The sequence below is a fragment of the Dipteris shenzhenensis genome, chromosome 15, assembly GCF_047967505.1.
Source record: "Dipteris shenzhenensis isolate YYH24624 ecotype China chromosome 15, Dip_SZ_1.0, whole genome shotgun sequence".
In the NCBI taxonomy this organism is placed as follows: Eukaryota; Viridiplantae; Streptophyta; class Polypodiopsida; order Gleicheniales; family Dipteridaceae; genus Dipteris; species Dipteris shenzhenensis.
The window spans coordinates 44480517-44502955 of record NC_141610.1 but is presented as its reverse complement, the minus strand read 5'-3'; the positions used below and the strand labels follow the sequence as shown (position 1 = coordinate 44502955).

The 22439-nt window shown below is 47.6% G+C and overlaps 1 protein-coding gene across 2 annotated transcripts in view; it reads left to right on the top strand.

Annotated features, from left to right (window-relative positions):
* Nucleotides 1-1464: 1464 nt before the first annotated feature.
* Nucleotides 1465-22439, top strand: part of NRPC1 (nuclear RNA polymerase C1) — a 209708-nt gene continuing 188733 nt past the window's right edge. For both annotated transcript variants that reach the window (XR_015542205.1, XM_087385582.1), the window contains exons 1-2: nucleotides 1465-1606; nucleotides 1705-1837. Coding sequence is in view for 1 of the 2 variants with exons in the window: in XM_087385582.1 (XP_087241708.1) it covers nucleotides 1506-1606; nucleotides 1705-1837 (234 nt within the window). In the remaining variant the exon portion in view is untranslated. The remainder of the gene's footprint in view (nucleotides 1607-1704; nucleotides 1838-22439) is intronic.

The following is a 22439-nucleotide window of genomic DNA, read 5'->3' as shown; positions in this document are numbered from 1 at the left end:
AAAGATTTAGTGCATCTTAATTGGGAAGAAGTATTTAGAACGACATTATGCAATTCTCCTCGAATAGCTATATTGGGTCATTCAGAATATGCAATATGTATACAAGATAAAGAAAGGCTTCCATGTCTATAGCTATGCAAGTATGAGCAAAGGAATAGTGAATTTGGAGCTAACAATTGGCAAGGTTCGAAAAAACATGAAGAGAAAATCTCAATTGATGATCTATCATATGCAACTTCTCTCTATGCATAGCTACTTGGGATGTGTTAAAGATCATAACCTTATTCTTACCAAGGTAGACCCTCAAATTGTGTGATTCTAGAAAGCCTATAATGCATCCAAGTGCCTTTAGAGGTCCTCTGGAGAAGAAGATGATAGCACCATGTCATTTGTGTATAGCAAAATTTGAAGCAAGGAGCCAACGAGAGGGCATCTAGCCCTCCTAGTGTCTCCGTAAAGTTCTCAAGCTCATCTATGTAGAGGAGAAACAAGGTTGGTGATAATGGGCAGCCTTGTTTGACTACAACAGTGCTCATGATCTACTTTTTCCATCTAGTCCCTACTTGAACTCTGCTTGAGACCCTCTTATAAAGTGCCATTACAGCCCATATGATCTCCTCGTTTTGCAACCCAGCTAAGAGAGAGAGAGAGAGAGAGAGAGAGAGAGTGATGACTCTCTTACAAGGAGAATATATTGCTTTCAACAAGCATTAAGTGTTTTATGCAAGTAAGGATACTATGGTTATTGGATGATCAAATTTTGAAACAAAAATAATATGCTATGTGTGTTTGTTCCAATTTTATGCTCAAGTGCTAACAAAATCTCCTAAGAGCACCTCTCCACGCTCTAGCCAACGTGGGAACTCGAGCATTTGGATGCTCTGCTCTAGCATTTCAAAAGGCAGGTCCCCATGAAAGCGTGTGAGGTTGGAGATTGTGATTAATGATGGCTTGACCACGATTCTACAGGTTCGTTCAGCCAACCATCCATGAGAAGGGCAAGGTCTATGAACCAATCAGAGCGGCTGAGCATTGCAATGCCAAGCTAGCGCAAAGCTTGAAATCGACCTACTGGGCTAGCAAATGCAGTACTTAGAAAACAAGTTGAATGACTTTTGTCATTCATAAGGCCTGCCCAGGCTACATAACCATAATGTGGGCTTGGAGATCAAGAGGGGGGGAGACTTGAGAGACTTTTGAGAGAGAGAGATATGTCATGGGCCATGTCTCAACTTAAGCGTCCCTGAGGGCAGGGCAAAAAAATGAAAAAAATGAATATGAAGGACAATGGCGTGAAAAAAATGAATATGGGCGTGAGAGCCAGAGCTCGAACTCTGGATGTCGTATGGAAGTCAAAGGCTATGCGTACTGACCGACCTGCCGTTCGCCAAATAAAGAAAACATTATGTGAATTTATATTATATATATACACATACATGAACTATGCTGTGGATGCAGGGCTTCTTCCTTAAACCTCTCACGCATCTTGTCTTTGGTTGGGAGAAATGGGCGCCAGAGGCCCTCCCGCGGGAGCTGCTCCTCAACAACTTACCGCAATCAATTTCTCCAAGCAGCCCTACGTCGAAGATGTCGGCCCCCGAAAAATGTTCGCTCTCAAACGCCACCTTTTTTTGTTCTCTCTTCCGTTTTCAACCAAATTGCTTTGTGGAGTTGACGATCCTTATTGTATGTCTTTTGCTCCAGCAAAAGCATTCGTTTCAGTACAATGTCCGCCCAGGAAATTGTTAAAGGTTCGGAGCTTCAGGTGTTTGAGCGGTCTTTGTATCAGCTGCCAGAGCGTCAACCTGTTCCATACGGTGTTTTGGATACACGCATGGTAATGGCGCTTCCACATGTTATGCTGACCTCTTTAAAGGTTTAGCTATATTCGATGGCTGATTTTAAGTGCCAATATCTAGGTTCATCACGTTGTGTTTTCTCGATGTTTTGAAACATGACATAGCATTGCAAAAGATACTCTCCATTTAAGTGTGTATACACACACATATACATAGATATATAAATGTAAATAGATAGGTCTCCCTCTCTCTCTCTCTCTCTCTCTCTCTCTCTCTCTCAGACACACAAATACACAACACACAGACTGTATTACATTGCTTGAAACATGACGTAGCATTGCAAAAGATACTCTCCATTTATGTGTGTATACACACACATGTACATAGATATATAAATGTAGATAGATAGGTCTCCCTCCCTCTCTCTCAGACACACAAATACACAACACACAGACATATATTATGTGCACACGCACCCAACGCACACTTTTTTTTGTGTGTGAAAATTTTGATGCTTTATATTACAAAGTAGCTTCCTTGAATGAGGAGCTCAAGAGTACATCAATAGGAGATCTCACTATATGACAAGTATACATTTTAGTCTTTGCGGGGCGATTCATTTGCCAGAGCTGATTTGCCTTACCTGAAACTCAAGGTGGCGACAATAAAACCTTATACAAGGAGGGACTGTAATGTGGGACAGCCTCAAGGGACGGGCTAATGACCCGGGTGAATGAAGAGTCCAATCCTGAAGCCTATCCTCAAGCTCCAATGGTGGCAATGGTAGAAAAGGCTGAAGCGTTTGAGTAATAGTTTGCTATAAAGGGTGATAATGCATCCCTAAACCATATTGTCTGGTAGCTAAAGGAAAAGATATGGGAGTATCATCATCATGAATGACATTAGCCACTGAACGGATGCCTTTGAAAGTAAGAAAATATGAACGTTTGGGTTCTTGCAAGCCTAGCGGAGGGTCAAAAACCCTCGACCAATGTATGCTTTCAGCTCTTAGAGAATTTCCCTGCAATGAGTCACGGCCGTGCCATTTCAAATGTGACAAGATATGCTTCTAATTCGTTAACACTTTGGAGACCAAAGGACAACCTTTGATTCTGCATCTCAATACAACCAAACATGAAATCCCACTAAGTGGGCTGCTAGTGACCAAAAGCAGGGGTGGTAATTTGTAAAAGCAAATAGCGCATCATGGCAGTCTAAGGTTGATCTCCTTGCATAAACTGCAGCATCATTTTCCCCTTATGAGCAAGGATATGCCCATGAAGGTTGAGAATATTTAAACCCCTAGCATCTTTGGCGAATAGAGATGTTGCATTGAAAGCAATCTCAGACTTTTCCGGCCATGTTTTGAATGCCAAAAAGTTTCCATAATAGTCGACATAAAGTATGTTAGATCTCCCTTGCTAAACATGATCAAAGGTAAGTAAAACTGAATGTACGCCACCAAAATAGATTAGACTATTTATAACCAAACATGCAACGGCCAAGTTGCTAATTTCTAGTATTCAAGCTTTTTCTTCAATTTTGTCCCAGTTAGTTTGTTGGCGATGAGTAATCATCCAACCCAAAGGATAACCAAGATGACAATTTTCCCTGGCCATAAAAGACTATGCCAGTCTTTAGAATACAAAGGCAGTAACTTAGGCTTTTGAAAATTGACATGAAGATCAGCAGCCATGCCATATAAGGATTGAGCATGCATCATGCAAGAAAGATCCCTCTGAGTATTCCGTGGAATAAAAAAAAGAATCATCAGCATATGCTTGAGCAACCATAGTGTGGCTTCCATGTGTACTCTCGTCTAGTAAGATGTCCGTCACTAGAAGATAATCCATGTATTGAAGCATTGGATGCGTGCCTATTGCATATAGAAGTGCACTCAATGGACATTCCAGGCCAACCGAACAACGGAGAGTCCAATTTCTAGAAATATCCCAAGACAATATACAAGCAGCTTCATTGTCACTGTACAACCAATAAATAATATGCTGCATTTTTTGGCCAAAACCCAAAGCATGCATGGTCTGCGAGATGAAATCCCATTGTACCGAGTCAAAAGCCTTGGCAATGTTAACTTGCAACAGCAACACATCCTGCTATGTGTATTTGGCATACTCTATCCCAACCCAGCCATCATGTAAATATCCTTTGATACGATCAACCAACATTTCAGTCATCATCTTATAAATCACAGTGATAGGCCTCCAATTAGTTAAAGATTGACATATTTGCTTCTTAGGAAGAATTCTTTTACAAGCCCTTTCTTCCATTAATTCGGCATTTGTTGATTTTGCCTAGCGCGATTGATCATACGCAGCAAAGTAGACTTGGGAATATCCCAATATGCAAGAAAAAAATTCATCCCATCCAAAAGGCTTCCATCTTCCACAGGTCCACAGGATTTTACTGCATCAGATAACCACTGAAAGGTTCTTTAATGTCCAAAGCCTATGCAAGAGAAATAACAAGAAAGACATGTTGCAAAAGCTGTCGCCGTGTAGAAAGAACTTCCTGCGAAGGGAAATCTGCATGCCCAAACTGTCAAGGAAAGTGTGTGACACGAGCTGCAGCAAGTTGTGCTCGAGAGGAAGTCCAAACACCACTAGGCATAAGGGCTTGGCAAATTCCTGTAGATTGCCTCTTATAATGTAGGCTTTTGAAAAACTCTTTCGACGAACAACCTTTATCTAAAAAGCCCTCTGTCTAGCTCTTGTCTCCCATTTATAATTTTTTCTATGATTGCATTGCAGATACTGTTTAGCCTGGCATAAGGACACGTTTTCTCCCAAAGACAAAGGCCGAAAATTACTGAGCTCAGTCAATGTTTGGCAAGTGTTTTTGGCCCGAGCAATAGTGTCCCTTAAGCTTTTCATGTAGTTTTTGCCATAGTCACGAATGACTGCTTGCATTCTAGCAACAAAAGCATCCCATGCATAATCAATATCAATATGGCTCTGATGTGAAAGAGGCTTAACATCATCACAAAATATTGCCCTGTATGCATCATGCTCCAAGTAACTAACAATAAGAAGCTTTCTTTTGTGACAACCTGTCAACTGGCATATAATGAAGAGATATTCTCAGACATAAAGGAGCATGATCCGAATGTGTAAAGGCATAGTCAACCCAGCATGCGCGCGTGCACGCACACGTGTATATATATATATAGATAGAGAGAGAGAGAGAGAGAGAGAGAGAGAGAGAGAGAGAGATGTATTACCATCTTCAGAAGGCCTCACGAGCCTATGAGACAAAGTACAATCCAAGGGTAACTCATACAAGCCACTGTGGGCTTATACAAAGGGATTGCTAAGGCCCTTGCTTCAAAAACTATTCAAAGCTAGAACTCAAAACCAGTACTCAAAATATATAGCGAGGGGCCATGGTGGCTCTCCTGTGAGCTGTGAAGATGTCTCGTATCTGTGTCTGTCAAGTCGTCTCTCGCTGTGGTGGGAGTGTGGTCTTCGTGATTCTGTCTCCGATGGGGGTGTGGTTTTCGTGATCTCTATCCGGTGGGGCATATCAAGAGTGATGCCTCGGCTCGGATGGTCCCTTCTGAGTAGAGCTGAGATGGGTTGGGACCTCCATCATGCATGCTCTGGTTAACGTCTGTATCGTGGGTGGTTACTGTATCCTTGGCTCAACCACTCCACGTCGTCTCTTTCTGTTGATCCATACTATCCTCATGTCGGTTATCTCCTCTCCTCTAGACCACACTGTCTTGGGACCGACTCAAACGCATGACATGTCGCTGTGCACGGTGAGCCTCATGTGACACTGTCACCTCCTTCTGTCTGATCTGTTGCAATATAGTTTCTCCATGTTGCCTCATCTCCATCAAATGGAGGCCAATGCAAACTTGGTCATGACAGTGGATGAGCAGAGAGAGTGGTCTAAAACCGTGTCCCTCTTGAAACAGACAGTGATATTGTCCTCGGATCTCATATTAGACTGGGCAAATGCATAGGAAGTGCTCCTCAGTCTGTACCTCTTGCGTGTGTATACCTTGTATATCCTCCGCTCCCTAGGTGTGCATGTGGCTCTCTGCCTCAATCCTCAGCTGATGGGACGAGACTTGCATTTGTCCAATGGCAAATCTAGTGCGTGTGAGGCTAGTATGTCCTGTAGATACTAGGGTCCAATTAGCAACCCATCATCCGATACTCTCAAGAAATGGTCGTGGTAGAACTGGATCTTGGTCTTAACCAGTGTTCCGCTCCTGCTCCGCCCCTCTGCTCCTACTCCGCCTGCCCCTCCACTCTTGCTTTGCTCCTCTGCTCCTGCTCCGCGCCTGTCCCTCCACTGCTGCCCCGCCTGCAGCTCTCCGCTCTGCTGCCCTGCAGAGCCTCCCGCTCTGCTGCCCCCGCTGCAGCTCCTCGCTCTGCTGCCCCCGCACTTCAGCTCCCCGCTCAGCCACTCCGCTAGCCCCTCCGCTCCTCCACGCCTCCCCTCCCCTCCCCACCCCTTAGCCTAGGCTCTCCGCCTCCCTCCCTCCCTCCGCCGCTGCCTCAACCCCTCCCTCCGCCGCCTCAGCCCCCCTCGTGGCAGCCTTCCGCCTCAGCAGCTCCCCCCTCTCCGCCTCTACGTTTTGTAGCTCTCCACCCTACAGCCCCGCTCCTGCACCTCCCGCCTTGGGTGTACCTCCCGCCATGGGGGGGGAGCCTGTGCTCCCGCTCCCAATCGTGCACTAAGACTTGCACCAAGGGGACACAAATCAGTCCAAAGAAATGGGAAACGCTGAGAAAGAGATGGACAAAGCCAAGAAAGACGACGACAACAAAAAAAAGCAATTGACACAACTGAAACTTGAGGATGTGAACACGCGCTACCAACTGAATCGGACTCAGGGTTGACAACAAAGCAAAGGAGGGACCCACCTCAGCCTCAGCTTCAGCCTCTATCTCTACTTCGACTTCAGCCCCCGCTTCAGCTTCAGTCTCAGTCTCAGTTCCAGCCTCAGCTCCCTCTATCTCTGCTTCGACTTCAGCCCTTGCTTCAGTCTCAGTTCTAGTCTCAGCTCCCTCTACATCCTCACCTTTGACTTCAGCTTCCACTTCAGCACTAGTTTCAGCTATAGCCTCCACATCCCCAGCTACAGCTACAGCCACTATTAGTGGCATACTCATGCCCATGGCGCCGGTTGCTTCCTTCCCTTCCTCTCCTATTATAGCTCTCTCACCGCTTATGACACCTACTTCGAAGGTGTCATACACTGCTTCGCATTACGCTTCACTCTCCCCTCTCCCTCTCAGTCAGCCCACGCTCCCACATCCCATTGGGACTACCTCATCCATTCCACTGTCATCTTCGTACCTCACCCAGCTCACCCAATCACCGCCTAGCTTCTGGACTCATCCCCATACTTTCATGTCACAGCCATTAGAGTTTCAGCTAGGACACGGGCGGGCTGATACACCAGAGGCCTAGGAGACCTTGCTCATGGAGGTACACAGTTTCCGTGAGCGCGAGATGGAGCTGACACGCTTCGTACAAGAGCAAGTCCGCTTCAACCAGGAGCAGAGTCTCATCATACAGGAGCAGGGTCTCATCATACAGGAGCAGGCTCGGGCCATTCGGGAGCATGCTGGTCTCATTCAGGGACTCAGACAGGATCTATCATGGCAGGAGGTCACAACAATACACACAGTCCTAGGGAGTACCCCGGTTGTCGAGGCATAGATTGCGAGCATGTAGTCTATTATTGAGGAGACATCTAGATGGGTTGACGTGGCTAAACGAGAACCCGCAAGGGTAATCGTTTCGGCTACCCTCATGGTGCCGCAGCAAAGAGCTAGTAACGCTCTCAACATCAGAGTACGCGGGATCCCACGCACTGAGGCTACACCCATGGCAGGTGCGACTGCTTTCATGGCCGCACCTCTGGGTGTGGTTGACCACAAGATCGAGAGGGCATGGCGGGTGGGGAGAGACTCCAATCGAGAGCAACCCCTAATCATACGGTTCCATGACACTCATGCACGGCTTCCAGCTTTACGACGCAGGTCAGTCCTTCGAGATCAACCAGCGATCTCCATGGATGAGGACCTCATCCCTCTACAAGTTTAGGAGAGACGCTCTTTGTTGTAGCAGCAAGATCAAGCCCAGAAGGAGGGGGAGTGGGCAGTGGTACGAGAGGGACAACTTCTTACAGGCCCCCATAGGGCACTAGCCCCCTCCCCTACATAGGGAAGCGGGGTCTATGAGACTTAGATATCCGAGACCCTATCCTGCACCATTTGGAACTGTAATGGTACCTTATGGTCAGAACTAGGAACTTCTCGAAATCCTATACAGGTCACGACATAGTCTTTTATACAGAGACACATCAGAGTCCAGAGCGCCCACTACCAGTAGTCAACGGGTATAGATGGGAGTTTGCCCACAGAGATGAGATGGGGGATACAGGGGGAGTTCGAGGGTCAAATGGAGTCGCAGTCCTTTTCATATCCACACTTTTGGGGACCATTTCAATAGAGCAGAGCAATGCACATTCCATGATTCTTTGGATCCAAATTCGGCACATGGACAGCCGGGATCTGTTTGTTTGCTGTTTGCTACTTCCCCCCTGAGACCTCCTACTTTGCTAGAGATATTCGAGGTGAGGATGAGACATCTCCATTTGCTGCTCTTTATCACTCCATTGTTGACTTCTCTAGCCGCGGAGAAGTCCTCCTAGTTGGGGACTTCAACGCGAGGACAGGCTCCCGTCAGGTACCACTCCTCGACTTCAGGGATGATTCCACTCTACTCCTAGACATTGATCTTGAGGAGGCAGGTATGCTACGGGCTTCGGCTGATAGACGAGGTCCATTCACATCTTATGGGCAGGCCCTACTAGACCTCGGCAGGATGCACGATCTCATTATCTATAATGGGCTTGACAGATGGCCCATGTCAGGTGGCTTCATGTGCTTTCCACATGGAGGAGGCTCCATCGTTATCCCCTGCCTTCACATCTCACATCACTGACTTTACCATAGCACCTCTTCCTCCAGGGGCTGATCATACTTATCTTTTCTTTAGCATTTTCACTCCTCGCCGCACAGCACCTTCCACCCCACTGAGTTCTTACTCCACCTACCATGATATACGCTTTGACCGTGATCACTCACCTACTTACTTTGGCCGTTTGTACATACTTCTCGCTTATATTGACTTCATACCCCTATTAGAGGATCGTGCTTCCCTGGTCACCCGCTTACTTCACGAGGTTGCCATTCACGCTTTCCCCCACACCACCCGCTCCACCCGCCTGCCACCCCTTGGGACCGTACCTTGTAATAGTTGGTACGAGGATGAGTGTAAGGCTTTATGCCGTCAGCTTAGATTCGAAACAAAAATCAATCTTCTGAGCGAACCAGAGACGCTATGCGAGTACCGTCGACGGGTACGTAGAAAGAAACTAGACTTCGTTCGCCAGAACAAGGAGGAGCTATTGAACATTTTGTTTAGTAATAACTCTAAGGACTTTTGGTGGAGATTTCTAGAGGGATGGTCCTCCTCACCACTCACTGACACTTAGGTCTGGTTTGATTATGCATGCACACTTTATGACATCCCAAATTAGCCAATACCTAACCTCTCACATATGCCACGCCCCACATCCTGCACCCTCTTTACTAGCGGAGAGGGTAAAGGATGTCGTAATGAAACTTCATAATGGCTGAGCGAAGGATCATGAGGGGCTATGCACTGAATTCATTGCATATAGGATTAACCTCCTAGCCCCAATCTTAGTAAAAGCTCTTTAATGAAGCTGTTTGTTTGGGGTTTCCACGCACCTGGACCATTAACACTATCTCACCCATCCACAAGGCAGGGGATCCCATGAGCCCGGAGAACTACAGGACCATTATGCTTGGACATGTCATGTCCAAGATTTATGCATTAGTACTTGATTCTGAGGTCAGCATAGCGGAGTGTCGAGAATTTAGAGCAACAGGACATGCCGGATTCGGGCGTGATCATGGAACCATGGACCACATTCTCACGCTCAGATGTATCACCGAGGAGGTGTTGGGGTCCATGTGATGTAGCTGAAAGAACTCCGTGATAGAGCTCTGAGAGGGATCAACTGAGGAAGAAGTCTGCTCCTGTCTCCGTGCTCGGAGTATCCTCTCGCGGTGTCTAAGTGCCTCATGAATGAAACCTGCCAAACACCGTTGGTCTAGGTAGGAGAGAAAATGGGCTAAAATCCCATAACTATCTCTGAAGAGGCAGTGGAAACGTCCTCGGATCTCATAGTACACAGGACACCTGAAGATGAAATGCTCCTCTGTCTCAACCTCCTGTATGTCACATAGTGTGCATATGCGCCGCTCCCTGGGTAGTCGCTCTGCTCTGCCGCTCTCGATGCGAAGTCTGTGTGAAGAGACCCAGAACTGCCCAAGAGAGATCCTCATCGAGTGGGGTAGGTGAATTTGTGTGTATCCTGGTGGGTCAATGAAACCCTCCGCTATGATATGTAAGAAGTGATCTCTGTAGAAGCTAAGCTTCACTGGGAGTTCACTCGGTTCCAACCAGGTCCGAAAAGTGTGTAGCTGTAGTAGATCCTCACGGATAACCTGGTTGACCTCATGTGATAAGAGGGGAGAGAACTTAGCATCCATGCTATACTGGAAGGGAGGTAGTCTATCCATGTGGAGCCCCAGTCGCTCAAACCATCTCTCTGTACGTGCATACCAGCACCTCTGATCTCCTCCTGCTGCAAGTGCCATAGAAGAGGATAAAGCTATCCATGGTAGCCTGCTACGCCCCGAGGTATAATCCCCATATTCCCTAACTCGGTACAGATATGTGATGACCTGAAATGCAGCATCTAGCTATAAAGGGGGTGACCCAAACTCAGCCTGAATGATCTGGTGAGGAACGAATGACTTACCACGAATCATCCGTGATAGCATGAGAACCTGTAGCCACTCCACACGGGCCCACTCTGTATCCGACAAGTCTGGTCCCCAACAAGGACTGCCGTACATCCCCGCTGGGCGAGCCAAGGAGTCAAAAAGCAACCCCTTGGTGCGTGGATCCTGAAAGTGTGAGCGGAAGCACTGCCTCTCTAGCCTGGCCAATGAGGCATACCCTCTACTCAAGCGTGCCTGCATCGCGGGTCTCATAGTGAAGCTCGGTCTGGAGAAGATAACCCCAAGATAAGTGTATGATGAAACTATCTCAACAGATGATCCCGCAAATGTGAACTGCTCCTGACGCATGATGGCTCGAGATGTATTGAAGATCATGACCTTGGTTTTACCCAGGTTGACCTTCAAATCATGAGACTCACAAAAGGACTGTAGTGCGTCTAGGTGTCTCTGAAGCCCCTCTGCTGAGGAAGACAAGAGAGCCATGTCATCTGCATAGAGCAAAATTTGGATCAGTGTGCCTGCAAGAGAGCAACCTACACCCCCCTGTGTCTGCATCACTGTCTCAAGCTCGTCAATGTAGAGGCCAAACAAGGTAGGCGACAAAGGACACCCTTGTTTGACCCCAATGGTACTCATGATCTCGTCTGTCTACCCGGATCCTACCCGAACTCTGCCAGAAACTCTCTCGTAAAGTGCCATGACTGCCCAAATGATCTCCTGGTCATAACCCAAGTCTTGTAGGCGCCGTATGAGGCGGGCTCTCGGGACCGTGTCAAATGCCTTGCGAAAATACACAAAGCAACAATAAACCCTCTGCTTCCGTGATCTCGCCTCCTCGATGATACGTGAAAGAGAGAGAGAGAGAGAGAGAGAGAGAGAGAGAGAGAGAGAGAGAGAGAGAGAGAGAGTTTATTAAAGTCTTCGGGAGACCGTGAAGGTCTATGAGACTAAAGATAACTGATACAATGAGCATAACGGTGGCGGTCTCAAAACGGGCCAGCCAACCGTTTCTACAAAAAAGAGGTTATGAAGGACGGTGTGTCTAGTCGTGATACAAAAAAATATGTGTCTACCTCCAGATGATACAAAAAAGAACGGGGGGGCACCAAAAATGGGGCAAAGGGGGGAGATACAGTATATATGTGCAGGTGGTGAGCGTCAGAGGCCAATCATAGAGGGGCCGTCAAATGGGAGGTCGAAAAAAACCCTGCGATAGATGATTGGCCTCTGACGTCACGTGGCCTAGTCGAGCTCGGTCGTCGGGGGCGGCGGGTGGCCCTGTGGATGAGGGCAACGGTAACCCCGGTGGGGCGGGCAAAGAGCAGAGACGAGATGTCATGGACCCGGATGTGTGAGTCTGTCCGCTGGCGCAGCTGGCGCAACTGTCGTGGCTTTGGCTCTCGCTCACGTCCGCGTCGTCGGCTAGATTGAGGAGAGGTATCCTGTGACTGGAAGAAATCAGTGATAGGCCGCTGGGTGTCCTCACGTTGTGTGTGCTGCTCGTGTCGCCGTGCTCGGAGAGAGATATCTCGGTGGCGAGTCATCTCATGTAAGAAAGCGGCTAGGCATCGCTGATCCGGGAACTGTAGCATGTGTGGGAGGGGGCCGAATCCCTCGCGGAAGAGGCAGTGGTACCGGCCTCGAATGGCATAATAGATAGGATATCTGAAAGCAAAGTGCTCCTCCGACTCGATCTCCTGCAAGTCGCAAAGTGGGCAAAGGCGGTCCTCTCGTGGGATACCCTCTGCGCGTCCGCTCTCGATCCGTAATCGGTGTGACGAGACCCTAAACTGATCGAGGGAGATCCGGAGCGCATGTGGTAGATGAAGCTGTGTGAAACCCGGAGGTGTGATGAAGCCCTCCTGTGAGGTCTGGAGGCAGTGTCGGCGGTAGAAGTTGAGCTTCACAGGAAGCTCGGAGTGAAGAAACCATGTCCGCCAGGTGTGGAGCTGGAGCAGATCCGCTCGAATGAGCTGGTTGACCTCCTGGTCAGTGGGGGAGAGGGGAGATGGTGGAGCGTCGAGGCTGTACTGAAAAGGAGGCAGCCGGGGTCTAAGTCGAGGCCCAGTCGGGTGAACCAACTAGAAAGACGACTATACCAGCATCGTTGGTCCCCATCAACGGATAAGGCCATAGAGGAGGATAGGGCTAGCCAAGGTAGGCGAAGGCGACCGTTGGCGGAGGAGCCGAAATTCCTGACTCTGTGGAGATCGGTGATAGCCTGAAAAGCCGCATCAAGCTGTAGGGGTGAGGTGCCGAACTCTGCTAGAATGATCTGGTGTGGTACTGATGGTTTGCTGCGGATCATCCGAGCAAACATCAGTATCTGTAGGCGCTCGACTCGAGCCCACTCTGTGTTTGAAAGGTCGACTCCCCACCAAGGGCTACCGTACATGCCTGCTGGGCGGACCAAAGAATCAAAAAGGAGGGACTTGGTCCGCGGGTCCTGGAAGTGGGAGTGGTAGCACTGTCGCTCCAGCCTGGCAAGAGCGGCGTATCCCCGGCTGATCCTGGCCTGCATGGTCGGGCGCATCGTGAAGATCAGGCCTGAGAAGACAACGCCCAAGTATGTGTAAGAGTCAACTATCTCAACAGGGTCGCCGGCGAAGAGGAACTGGTCTCCGTGCATAGCGGGTCTGGAAGTGTTGAAGATCATCACCTTGGTTTTCCCAAGGTTGACCTTCAAGTCATGTGTATCACAGAAGACCTGAAGTCCATCCAGGTGTCGCTGAAGACCAGTAGCAGAAGAGGATAGTAGTACTACATCGTCTGCGTATAGGAGAATCTGGATGACAGCCTCCGCAAGAGAGCAGCTTGCACCTCCGAGAGAGAGAAAGAAAGAAAGTTTATTAAAGTCTTCGGGAGACCGTGAAGGTCTATGAGACTAAAGATAACTGATACAATGAGCATAACGGTGGTGGTCTTAAAACGGGCCAACCAACCGTTTCTACAAAAAAAGAGGTTATGAAGGACTATGTGTCTAGTCCTGATACAAAAAAATGTGTCTACCTCCAGGTGATACAAAGAAGAAGAAGGGGGGGGCACAAAAAAGTGGGGGAGAGGGGGGAGATACATTATACATGTGCAGGTGGTGATCGTCAGAGACCAATCATAGAGGGGCCGTCAAATGGGAAGTCGGAAAAAACCCTGCGATAGATGATTGGCCTCTGACGTCACGCAGCCTAGTCGAGCTCGGTCGTCGGGGGCGGCGGGTGACCCTGTGGATGAGGGCAACTGTAACCCCAGTGGGGCGGGCCGAGAGCAGAGACGAGATGTCATGGACCTGGATGTGTGAATCTGTCCGCTGACGCAGGTGTCGTGACTCTGGCTCTCGCTCACGTCCGCGTCGTTGGCTAGACTGAGAAGAGGTATCCTGTGGCTGAAAGAAGTCAGTGATAGGCCGTTGGATATCCTCACGCTGTGTGCTCTGCTCGTGTCGCCGTGCTCGGAGAGAGAGAGAGAGAGAGAGAGAGAGAGAGAGAGAGAGAGAGAGAGAGAGAAATATTAACATCCATGGGAGGCCTTGTGGGCCTATGGGACAAAGTACAGAATCAAGTAGCTCATACAGACCACTGTGGGCTGGGGCAAAGGGCTCACTAAGGCCCTTGCTGGGTACTAAGATGCTATACTAGTACAAAAGAGCAAAGTAGCAAAATGCAAAATGAGAGTGACATGAAGATATCAAGTGCTTAGAGCTAGAGTCCCAAGTGTGTGGACCGGCCCTACGTATCCAGGCTCCATGATGGCAATCTGATGAGATGCAAAGAGCTCACGTATCTGCATCTGTCGGGATGTCTCCCGTGGTGGTGGAGGATGTGGTCTCCTTGATCTCTGGATCCGATGGGCTATGTCAAGAGTGATGCCTCGCCTCAGTCGCGATCTCCCCTGAGGAGAGCTGAAATAGGTTGAACCTCGATCGTGTGTGCTCTGGTCGCCTGTCGCGCCGTGTACCAGTCTCTGTGTCCCTCGTCTGGCAGTGCTGTGTCGGCTACCTCCATTGATCCATATCTCTCTCATGTCGACTAGCTCCTCCTCCTCTGTCCCAGAGTGCCTTGGGGCCAAGTCAAATGCATAGAAATCTGTGACCTATCTCTGCTCCAGAGAGAAGGGGGGGGGGAGCGAGAGAGAGTAGGGAATAAATTCTCTTCAGTGGGCATTTAAAGTCTGCATTCAAGTCCATACTCCAGCTAACGAAGAGAAGCCACGTATCAACATATTGTCCAATAGAAAAAATGCACTTCCAAAAATTATAAAAATGCCTAATTTTTGCTTTGCTTAATTTGAAACGTTGCTAAGGCTATTGAGAGGGCAGGCAAAAAATTCCTAGGATAAATACTCGCCCCCCTTGTCAGTGCGGAGGGTCAAGAGTGTAGTTTGTTATTTCTTTGAGGCCATCGTACCTGAGAAAAGTCAGATGGCTTAGTGATTCTATACTATACCTAGTTGATTCATGAGGAGAGAGGCACATGCATTGCATGCAATCATTTTAAACATTAGTCTTCTAGGTGCACACAAGCATGGTATAGAGAGGAAGGCAACTTGTTTGGAGGGTGTTAGAGGAGTCAATGGAAACCACTTCAAAGTGGGTGATGTCACATAGGAGAGTGTTATAGCTGTTGATGGTGGAGAGCTTTTTGCCAAGATGGAAAGCTATCGTAATGTGGGATGATTAATCCCATATGCAAATATGTGGCCTAAATGGCCTTGGATATAGTAAGGATATTAAACCCCTCTCCTGTATCCCGCCGGCTCTTTTTGGGAATGGGAGAGGGCATGTACAGCTATGGGGCGAGGGTGTGGGACCCCTCGTACCCGGTGCTCCCTGTGTTGACATGTGTCGCCTTCTGCATGTTCCTACATTTGGTATCAGAGCCGGCTGTTCCGGCGGACTGTGGGGGTGTGGCGGCTATCGCGTGTGATTGGTGGCGGCTGTCTCTGTCTCGCTGTTTCTGCCTCGACTGCAGCGAAGGGTCGTGATTCGTGGCAGGCACATTAAGTGCGACTGCACTGTGGAGGGCCGTGATTTGCGGTGGACTTTGGACTGCGGCACATGGCACGGACTTGAAGGTACTTTGGGGCGGCTTTGCTATGCCGACCCCCGTACAGTTTGTTCGTGTCATTTCTGGTTAGTTTGTGGGCTGGCCTTTGTTTGGCCATGTCCATGTTTCAAGGTGCTTGGCCCACGAGGGGGTGTTCGAACATGGTCCTAAGCCCCTTGTGTGGTTTTTTAAAAAAAAAGGGCTCATGGATCTCAACACAACCATACACTTGCGGTAGTCAAGCTGGATACAGACCGAAGCTCTGATACCAATGTAACATGCAACGGTTATCTAATCATGTAATTCACAGCAAGACCTTCTTTAAACCTTTAGCGAGGAATGAGCGTTGTTTACCATAGAGAGAGAAAGGAGATGAGGGTAGAGAGAGTAGAGTCGACAACCGATTGGGTCGTACCCACTGAGGGCCCCCTCCCCCAATCAGTAGAGAATTTGCTTTATACTTGGAGAACTGAGAAAATACAAAGAACACTCTTCAAGAGAGCATGGAACGTGCTTTTGAAAAGCTCACTGTGCACACATATAGTAGACCCAAAGACCTGAGAGGCAATGCGGACCAGTACCGAGACCTTGATGCTGTCCACACTGACGATGTAGGATGCTTCTACAAGGCAAGGGAGAGGCTTGTGCTGTCTACCGGAATGCAGGGTTGCGGCGTGAGTGAGAGAGTGAAAACTAGAAGTGATAGATCCTATGAGAGAACTGAGAGATGACTGAAATATAGAGCTGAAAGTGAGCTGTGTAAACTGTAAAAGAGAGCTGAGAAAGCTGAGGAAACAGTGTCCAAACCTCTCTCCGTTTGCTGGTCCAAACTTCCGACTGTTGTGCTGTGTGGACATGTTCAGATCAGGCTGAACTGATGGCCAAGGGACTGAGGCTAGAGCAGGGCCAGAACTGAGGATCTCAGGGGCTGCACAAGGAGGCTGGAGTGGAGCTTGTAGGAGAGCTGAAGGCAGGAGCAGTGAATGAGGAAATAGGGCAGCCAAGTGGCCCTTTTATCTGTAAACAGCCGACAGTCTGTCTGTTTTACAGACTGGTTGGCCTACAACCAGCCTATAAAAAGCCCTCCCTGGCTCATTTTCCAGGGGAGTTTCTGGGCAGCCTTTGCAGGCTGCCTTCCCTGCTTACCTGTCCAGCCTTTGGGGACCCTAAAGGGAAGACATAGGAATGGATGTGTCAAGTGCAGCAATGTGTTTGTACTACGTCTCGCAAATAAATGAGCAATTGAAGAAGTACATTTCTTTTCCGAATTCAATGTAAGCCATCCACAATGTATGCACTATGCACCTATGTATCAATCGCATTTGTCCATTGTTCTATCTTTCTTATGAACAAACAATATGCACAAGCCGTTGTGAGCATAATGAATACAACCTATGACGAGCAATTGCCACGTGGAAATAGTAATATTGTCTTCGCAAAGCTCAGAGTGTAGGTGAACCTGTATGCATGTCTGAGCAAAATGAATCTTAGTGTTGGCAGCAGCTCGTAGCCAAGAAACACCTTGTGAGATTGGTTGAGACTTCTTGCAAACTGCTCAAGTGCCTCTCTTTCTTGCCCAATTGGTGTTGCTAGAGGAGCTTCTTGCCCTACTATCTGCGTAGGTGGAAATGACTAGCTGACCTGCTCCACCTACCTTCGACCTCCCCCTTCAGCTGAAGAGAAGTTGATTGAATCCCATTGCTATGATTGATTGGCTCTGGATCTTTGTCTTCTATCAGTACTGGGATGGACTCAAGAACAAATGTTGTTACTATGTTTTCCATTGGTGCTAGCCGAGACTTGAGAACAACCTACTGTCACTATCTGACAATGGCCTCTTGTCAAACTCTCCTAGCTCCCCACAGTTAAATAATCCCCTTGCTTCTTCCCACTAATGGAGCTAATTTCTTTGGAAAGGTCGAGTTCTAGTATTTCTCTATAAGGGCCGACTTGGGTCCTTGACTCTTGCTTGTGTCCTCAAAGTTCCGAGCAAGCTCGTAAGTCCTGTCATATTCTTTGGGATGACAGTTGCGAACGTACCACTAGATGTCAAACGCAAGCTCATGGTCTTATCCTACCAATAAATTAGCATACACCTGCAGCAACTTGTTTCTATGTTTGGCTCATGATGTGAGCTCTAATGCTCTATCAAAGGATGCCTCAGACTTTGTCTTTGCTATGCGACATGGAGCATTTTTGGATTTTGGTGAAGGTAAGAGGGCCTAGAGCCCTCCTTATATAGAAGGGGAAGGGGGCAGTCTATCTAGACCCACATGTTGACCAACCAACTTAGAAGCAAGCCAACACACATACACATTGTGTGCGCTCATGTGTGTATACATGTATGTGTTGATATATGTATACACATACACATAGCTTCAAATTGACACTTTGGAAGGGAGATTATACCTCACATTTGGTCTTACAAGACAGCCAAGGTTGCATCGGATACTTTGGCAAGTCTTTATTAGATTTGCAATGAGGTAGGTTGCCTATTTACGCAGGCAGCTAGATAATGTTAAGATAAACGAAGGGGACAGCATGGATTCAAAGGACATGGTGAAGATGCATTCATAGGACATGGCGGTAGATCTTTTACCCATGCATGCCATTACAAAACATGTCTATGAGGGCTGCTTATTGGGGAAAATGCAACGGTTCCCATCTACAAAAGATGGGGCCCTTGGTGCATCCAAGAAGTTGCATCTCGTACATAGTGATGTATGTGGGCCGATGCGGACAGCATCACTTGGAGGATACTACTACTTTGTTACTTTTGTGGACGACTTCACTAGGTTCACGTAGATTTATCCTATGAAATTGAAGTCAAATGTCTTCTCTAGCTTCAAGCATTTTTCTTGCCTTAGTAGAGAATGAGTGGGGAACTAAGCCTCTTTTGATGGTGACCATAAGCAATGAGTCAGACTATGTATCAACAAGGGCACCTAAGAAGAGATAGGGAGAGAGCCTAAGATGCATATCAAGGCATCCCTTTAATAGATCTCCTCCATGACTGTCAATGATGCCCCAAAATCCCTTCTATCATCACATGACCATGAACTGATTGGTGTGAACCCCCATCTTTGGAACAGCTTGAGACAGCTGCTTATGCTTGGGCACTGATGACGACATAAGTGTTGCTTTGCTTGCTAAGTATGTCTTCCTTTTGTTTTTCATTTTTTGTTTACCTCTATTTTTTCCTCTTTCGTTTTCTCTTTTATTTTCTGTGTAGATTTTTGGTCTTCAGAACAACAACAAATTCTAAATTTGTATGATTGGACATATTTTAGTCTTACAAAGGTATATATATATGAGATCAGCCAATCGATGCTCATAATCCATGTCACTGTCAATGCGCCTTCACTAATAGAAACATAAATGATGATGCAACGTGTGGCCACAGAAGCCAGCCAATCAAGTTTTGCCATGTGGATCATTTAATCTAGAACTCGGATTATATAAACTAACTTTGAGTTACCTTGATCCTTCTACTTGGATTTTGTGCTCATTCGCATTGCTTGCTTTCTGACCTGCTGCCGTCTTCATCTTCAGCAAATCCTGGTATCAAAGCGTTTGCTTCGTTTGGCAACTGCATCAACACCGAGTCGATGAATTTTTTGGAATATAAATAACTTCCCTTCCATAGTTTGATGTATTCCACGAACTTGATCTTTCCAGGGTACAAAGTGTAGTTCATAATACCAGGGTTTCTTTGCCATTCTTGTAGACTCCATCCTGCCATCTTCCTGACTTGGTCAAGCAGTCCTTTTGCTCAATTTCCTTCATGTTGTGCAAAGGGTTTCTTATTATCTTTCCCAATGAACAAAGCCTTCTCAGAGTTTGAGATTTGCCCCTTTCTGGTGGTCACGAATCCATCTACTAGGGTATGCTTCTCCACCTTGTCAAGTTTATGTGTACTCTCCAAGAGGATCATAAAAAATGTTGGCCACAATTGCTGCTAACATTATGATTCATTTCGCTTGGACATGCATAAATTTTTGCCTACACTCAGGGCTTTGCGAAAGCAATATTGCAATAGGGAGAAGTTTAACTCACTTTCTCTCCTATACGAATTGTTGACTGAAATAGAAATAGAACTTTGCAGGCTGACAGGATTAGTGTCGGATTTGCAGGCCCTTAGGCATTTTACTATAGATTGCCCAAAGAAGAAGAAAAGACACTTTTTTTTTTAAATTCTCATTGACAATAGGCTCGAGCAACCCCTAGTACTTGGCAACAAGCTGTTCTAGAGGCCTACAACTTCATCATGTTGGATTGTCTTCTGGAGTTTAAAAATTCATTGAGAGAGCTTCTTGTCTGTAATGAGTGGGAGGCATGGAAGGATTCCACCAGTGCAGTTGCCTTGGAATGCAAGTCTTTATCTTTATCTAATGCCTTTTGGGAGGATGTCAGTCATATGATGAAATAGTGAAGCCCATTATCCTTTTGATGAGGCTTATGGATAGTGATGAGCCATGCATTGTTCATGATGGAATGAACAAAATGATTGAAAATGTGACTGGAGGTGGTGACTATTCCTGATAGGTAGTACAAGCTAGTAGACTTGGTAGTGCAGCCAAATGATTCGAATTCCTATCATTCGCCTTTGCATGGACTCCGAAATTTAAGGAAACAAGCAAGAGTTGGATAAGGAGGTGATGAGAGTGTTAGAAAAGACCCAATAGAGGGTACACGCAGCGGAAGACTTATAGTAATGCCCAAGAGCTCACACAGTGTGCGGTGTGGGGTGTGGAATCACAAACTTCTTTACTTATGTGCATACAATAGGTGTGCAGACTCATCAATAGACAATGAACCAACCAGATAGAGAAACCACCAAGAATATATATTTCCGTCCACAAATATGGACACAATACAAAAGAGACAGATTTAGAGTCCCACCAATGGTGTGGTCCTCTGATCTTACCACAAGGTACTTCTCCTATCTGCTGGCTATCTCTAGACTCGAGCCCGCGTGCTCCACCTGGAGCTTCTGTAGACTTTCCGTCCAGATCCCTTCCACCTTGCTGTCTTTACACCAGCCTAGGTGGGCAGCACTCTTTGCTAAGTCTGCAGCTCCTGTGTGCTCCCTTTACCTCCAGTGATGAGGCCTAAGGCAAGCTCCCTGCTGCTCCTTTCTGCTGGTACTTGTGCTGCTCCAAGTGATGTGAAATGAGGCCCAGGGCCTCTCCTTTTATAGGCCCCAAGGGGGCTGGCAAAAAAACCGACCAGCCTGTTACAGACTGGCCGACCAGACTGGCCGACCAGTCTGTGGCTGGTCCAGCCCTAAAAGGGCACTTTTGGCCCAAACTTCCAGGGCCCTTTGGCCCTTCATTCAAGGCACGTATCCAGCCTATAAAAGGCCTGCCTTCTGCCCACTGACAGCCATATTTGCTGCTGCATATCTGGGCCTGCACATCGTGCCATATCTGCCAGGTCCTCTTCCCAGCCATGTGTGCAGCGCCGTACACTGCTGATGTCATCGTGCCCTGCCAGGTCAGATCTAGGGCTTGCTGTCCCCGCCTTCTGCTCCTTCCACAGGTTCCGTCCTTTGCAGCCTTCTTCTCTTGTGAGGTGCTGCCCATGTGGCAGCCCCCTCTCTCTTTCTTCTCTGGGCATCTTCTGCCCTAGGTCTCCCTCCCCCATGCTCTCCTCATTTGGGGGCTTACAGATGGGGAGGTGACCTTTCCAACACCCCTTCTCATCGACACATCTCAGCCCAATGCCAACACGTCGATGAAGATGCTCCAGTGACTCCCTGGTCGTAGTCCTCTGGAACTTTTCGGTGTCAAAATCTTTTCCTGGCTTTTCATCCAGTGGCTCCTGCTCCACCAGGTCCGGTTCCGCTTCTGCACACCATCCTGGTACACAGGTCCATCTCTGGTAGCACCTCCTGGTACCACCTCCTTCAGTCACGTTCCCGCCTCTGAACTCGAGCAATCCAGCCGTCACGATCTTCCAGTCGTCCCCCTCATAATGAGTGAACAACCTGGAGTCTTCCAGGCACCATGTTCTGAGGGTCTGTTTCAACCCGTCCTTCCTTTGGCAAGGTCTGCAACCAATGAATATTTTCAGATAACCTGGACCATGAACTCTCGCTGAGTTCTCAAGCAGGTACTCTTCTGGCTTCAGTACTCTTTGTCCATCACCTTCTAGCAATCTGCGTCCAAGATTTGAAGAAGCACCAATACTTCCCCTTCTGCCTTCGAAGAAGGCTAATTCCTTCCTTGTAGACCCATTTACATGGCAATGCTTTCTTTCCATGTGGCAAAGAAACCAAGTCCTAAGTCTTATTCTTCATAAGTGAACTCATCTCTGATTGCATAGCATACTCCCACTTGCGTTGATCCTCGCGCATCATAGCCTCTCTGTAGCAAGAAGGCTCCCCACAATCAGTAAGCATCACATAGTCTATCCGTGGAACAAACCTATCAGGCGGTCTAGACACTCTAGATGATCTTCTCAAGGGCATTTCAGCTTGCTATCCCACCTGCATATCAGCCACATTTGGCTCATCATTTCCACCAATAGATGATCCATCATCTACCCTTGATTGTATATCTGTGGGAGTACTTGGTGGTACCATTTCTTGCACATTTGGTGCGTGGACAGCTTGCTGTCTATCAACATATGCAGGTGGATTCACATCCTGGAAGGTGATTCTCCTCATTTCCACATCCCTCATGGGTGCCTTATGCATCTTTTTCTCATTGAAGACT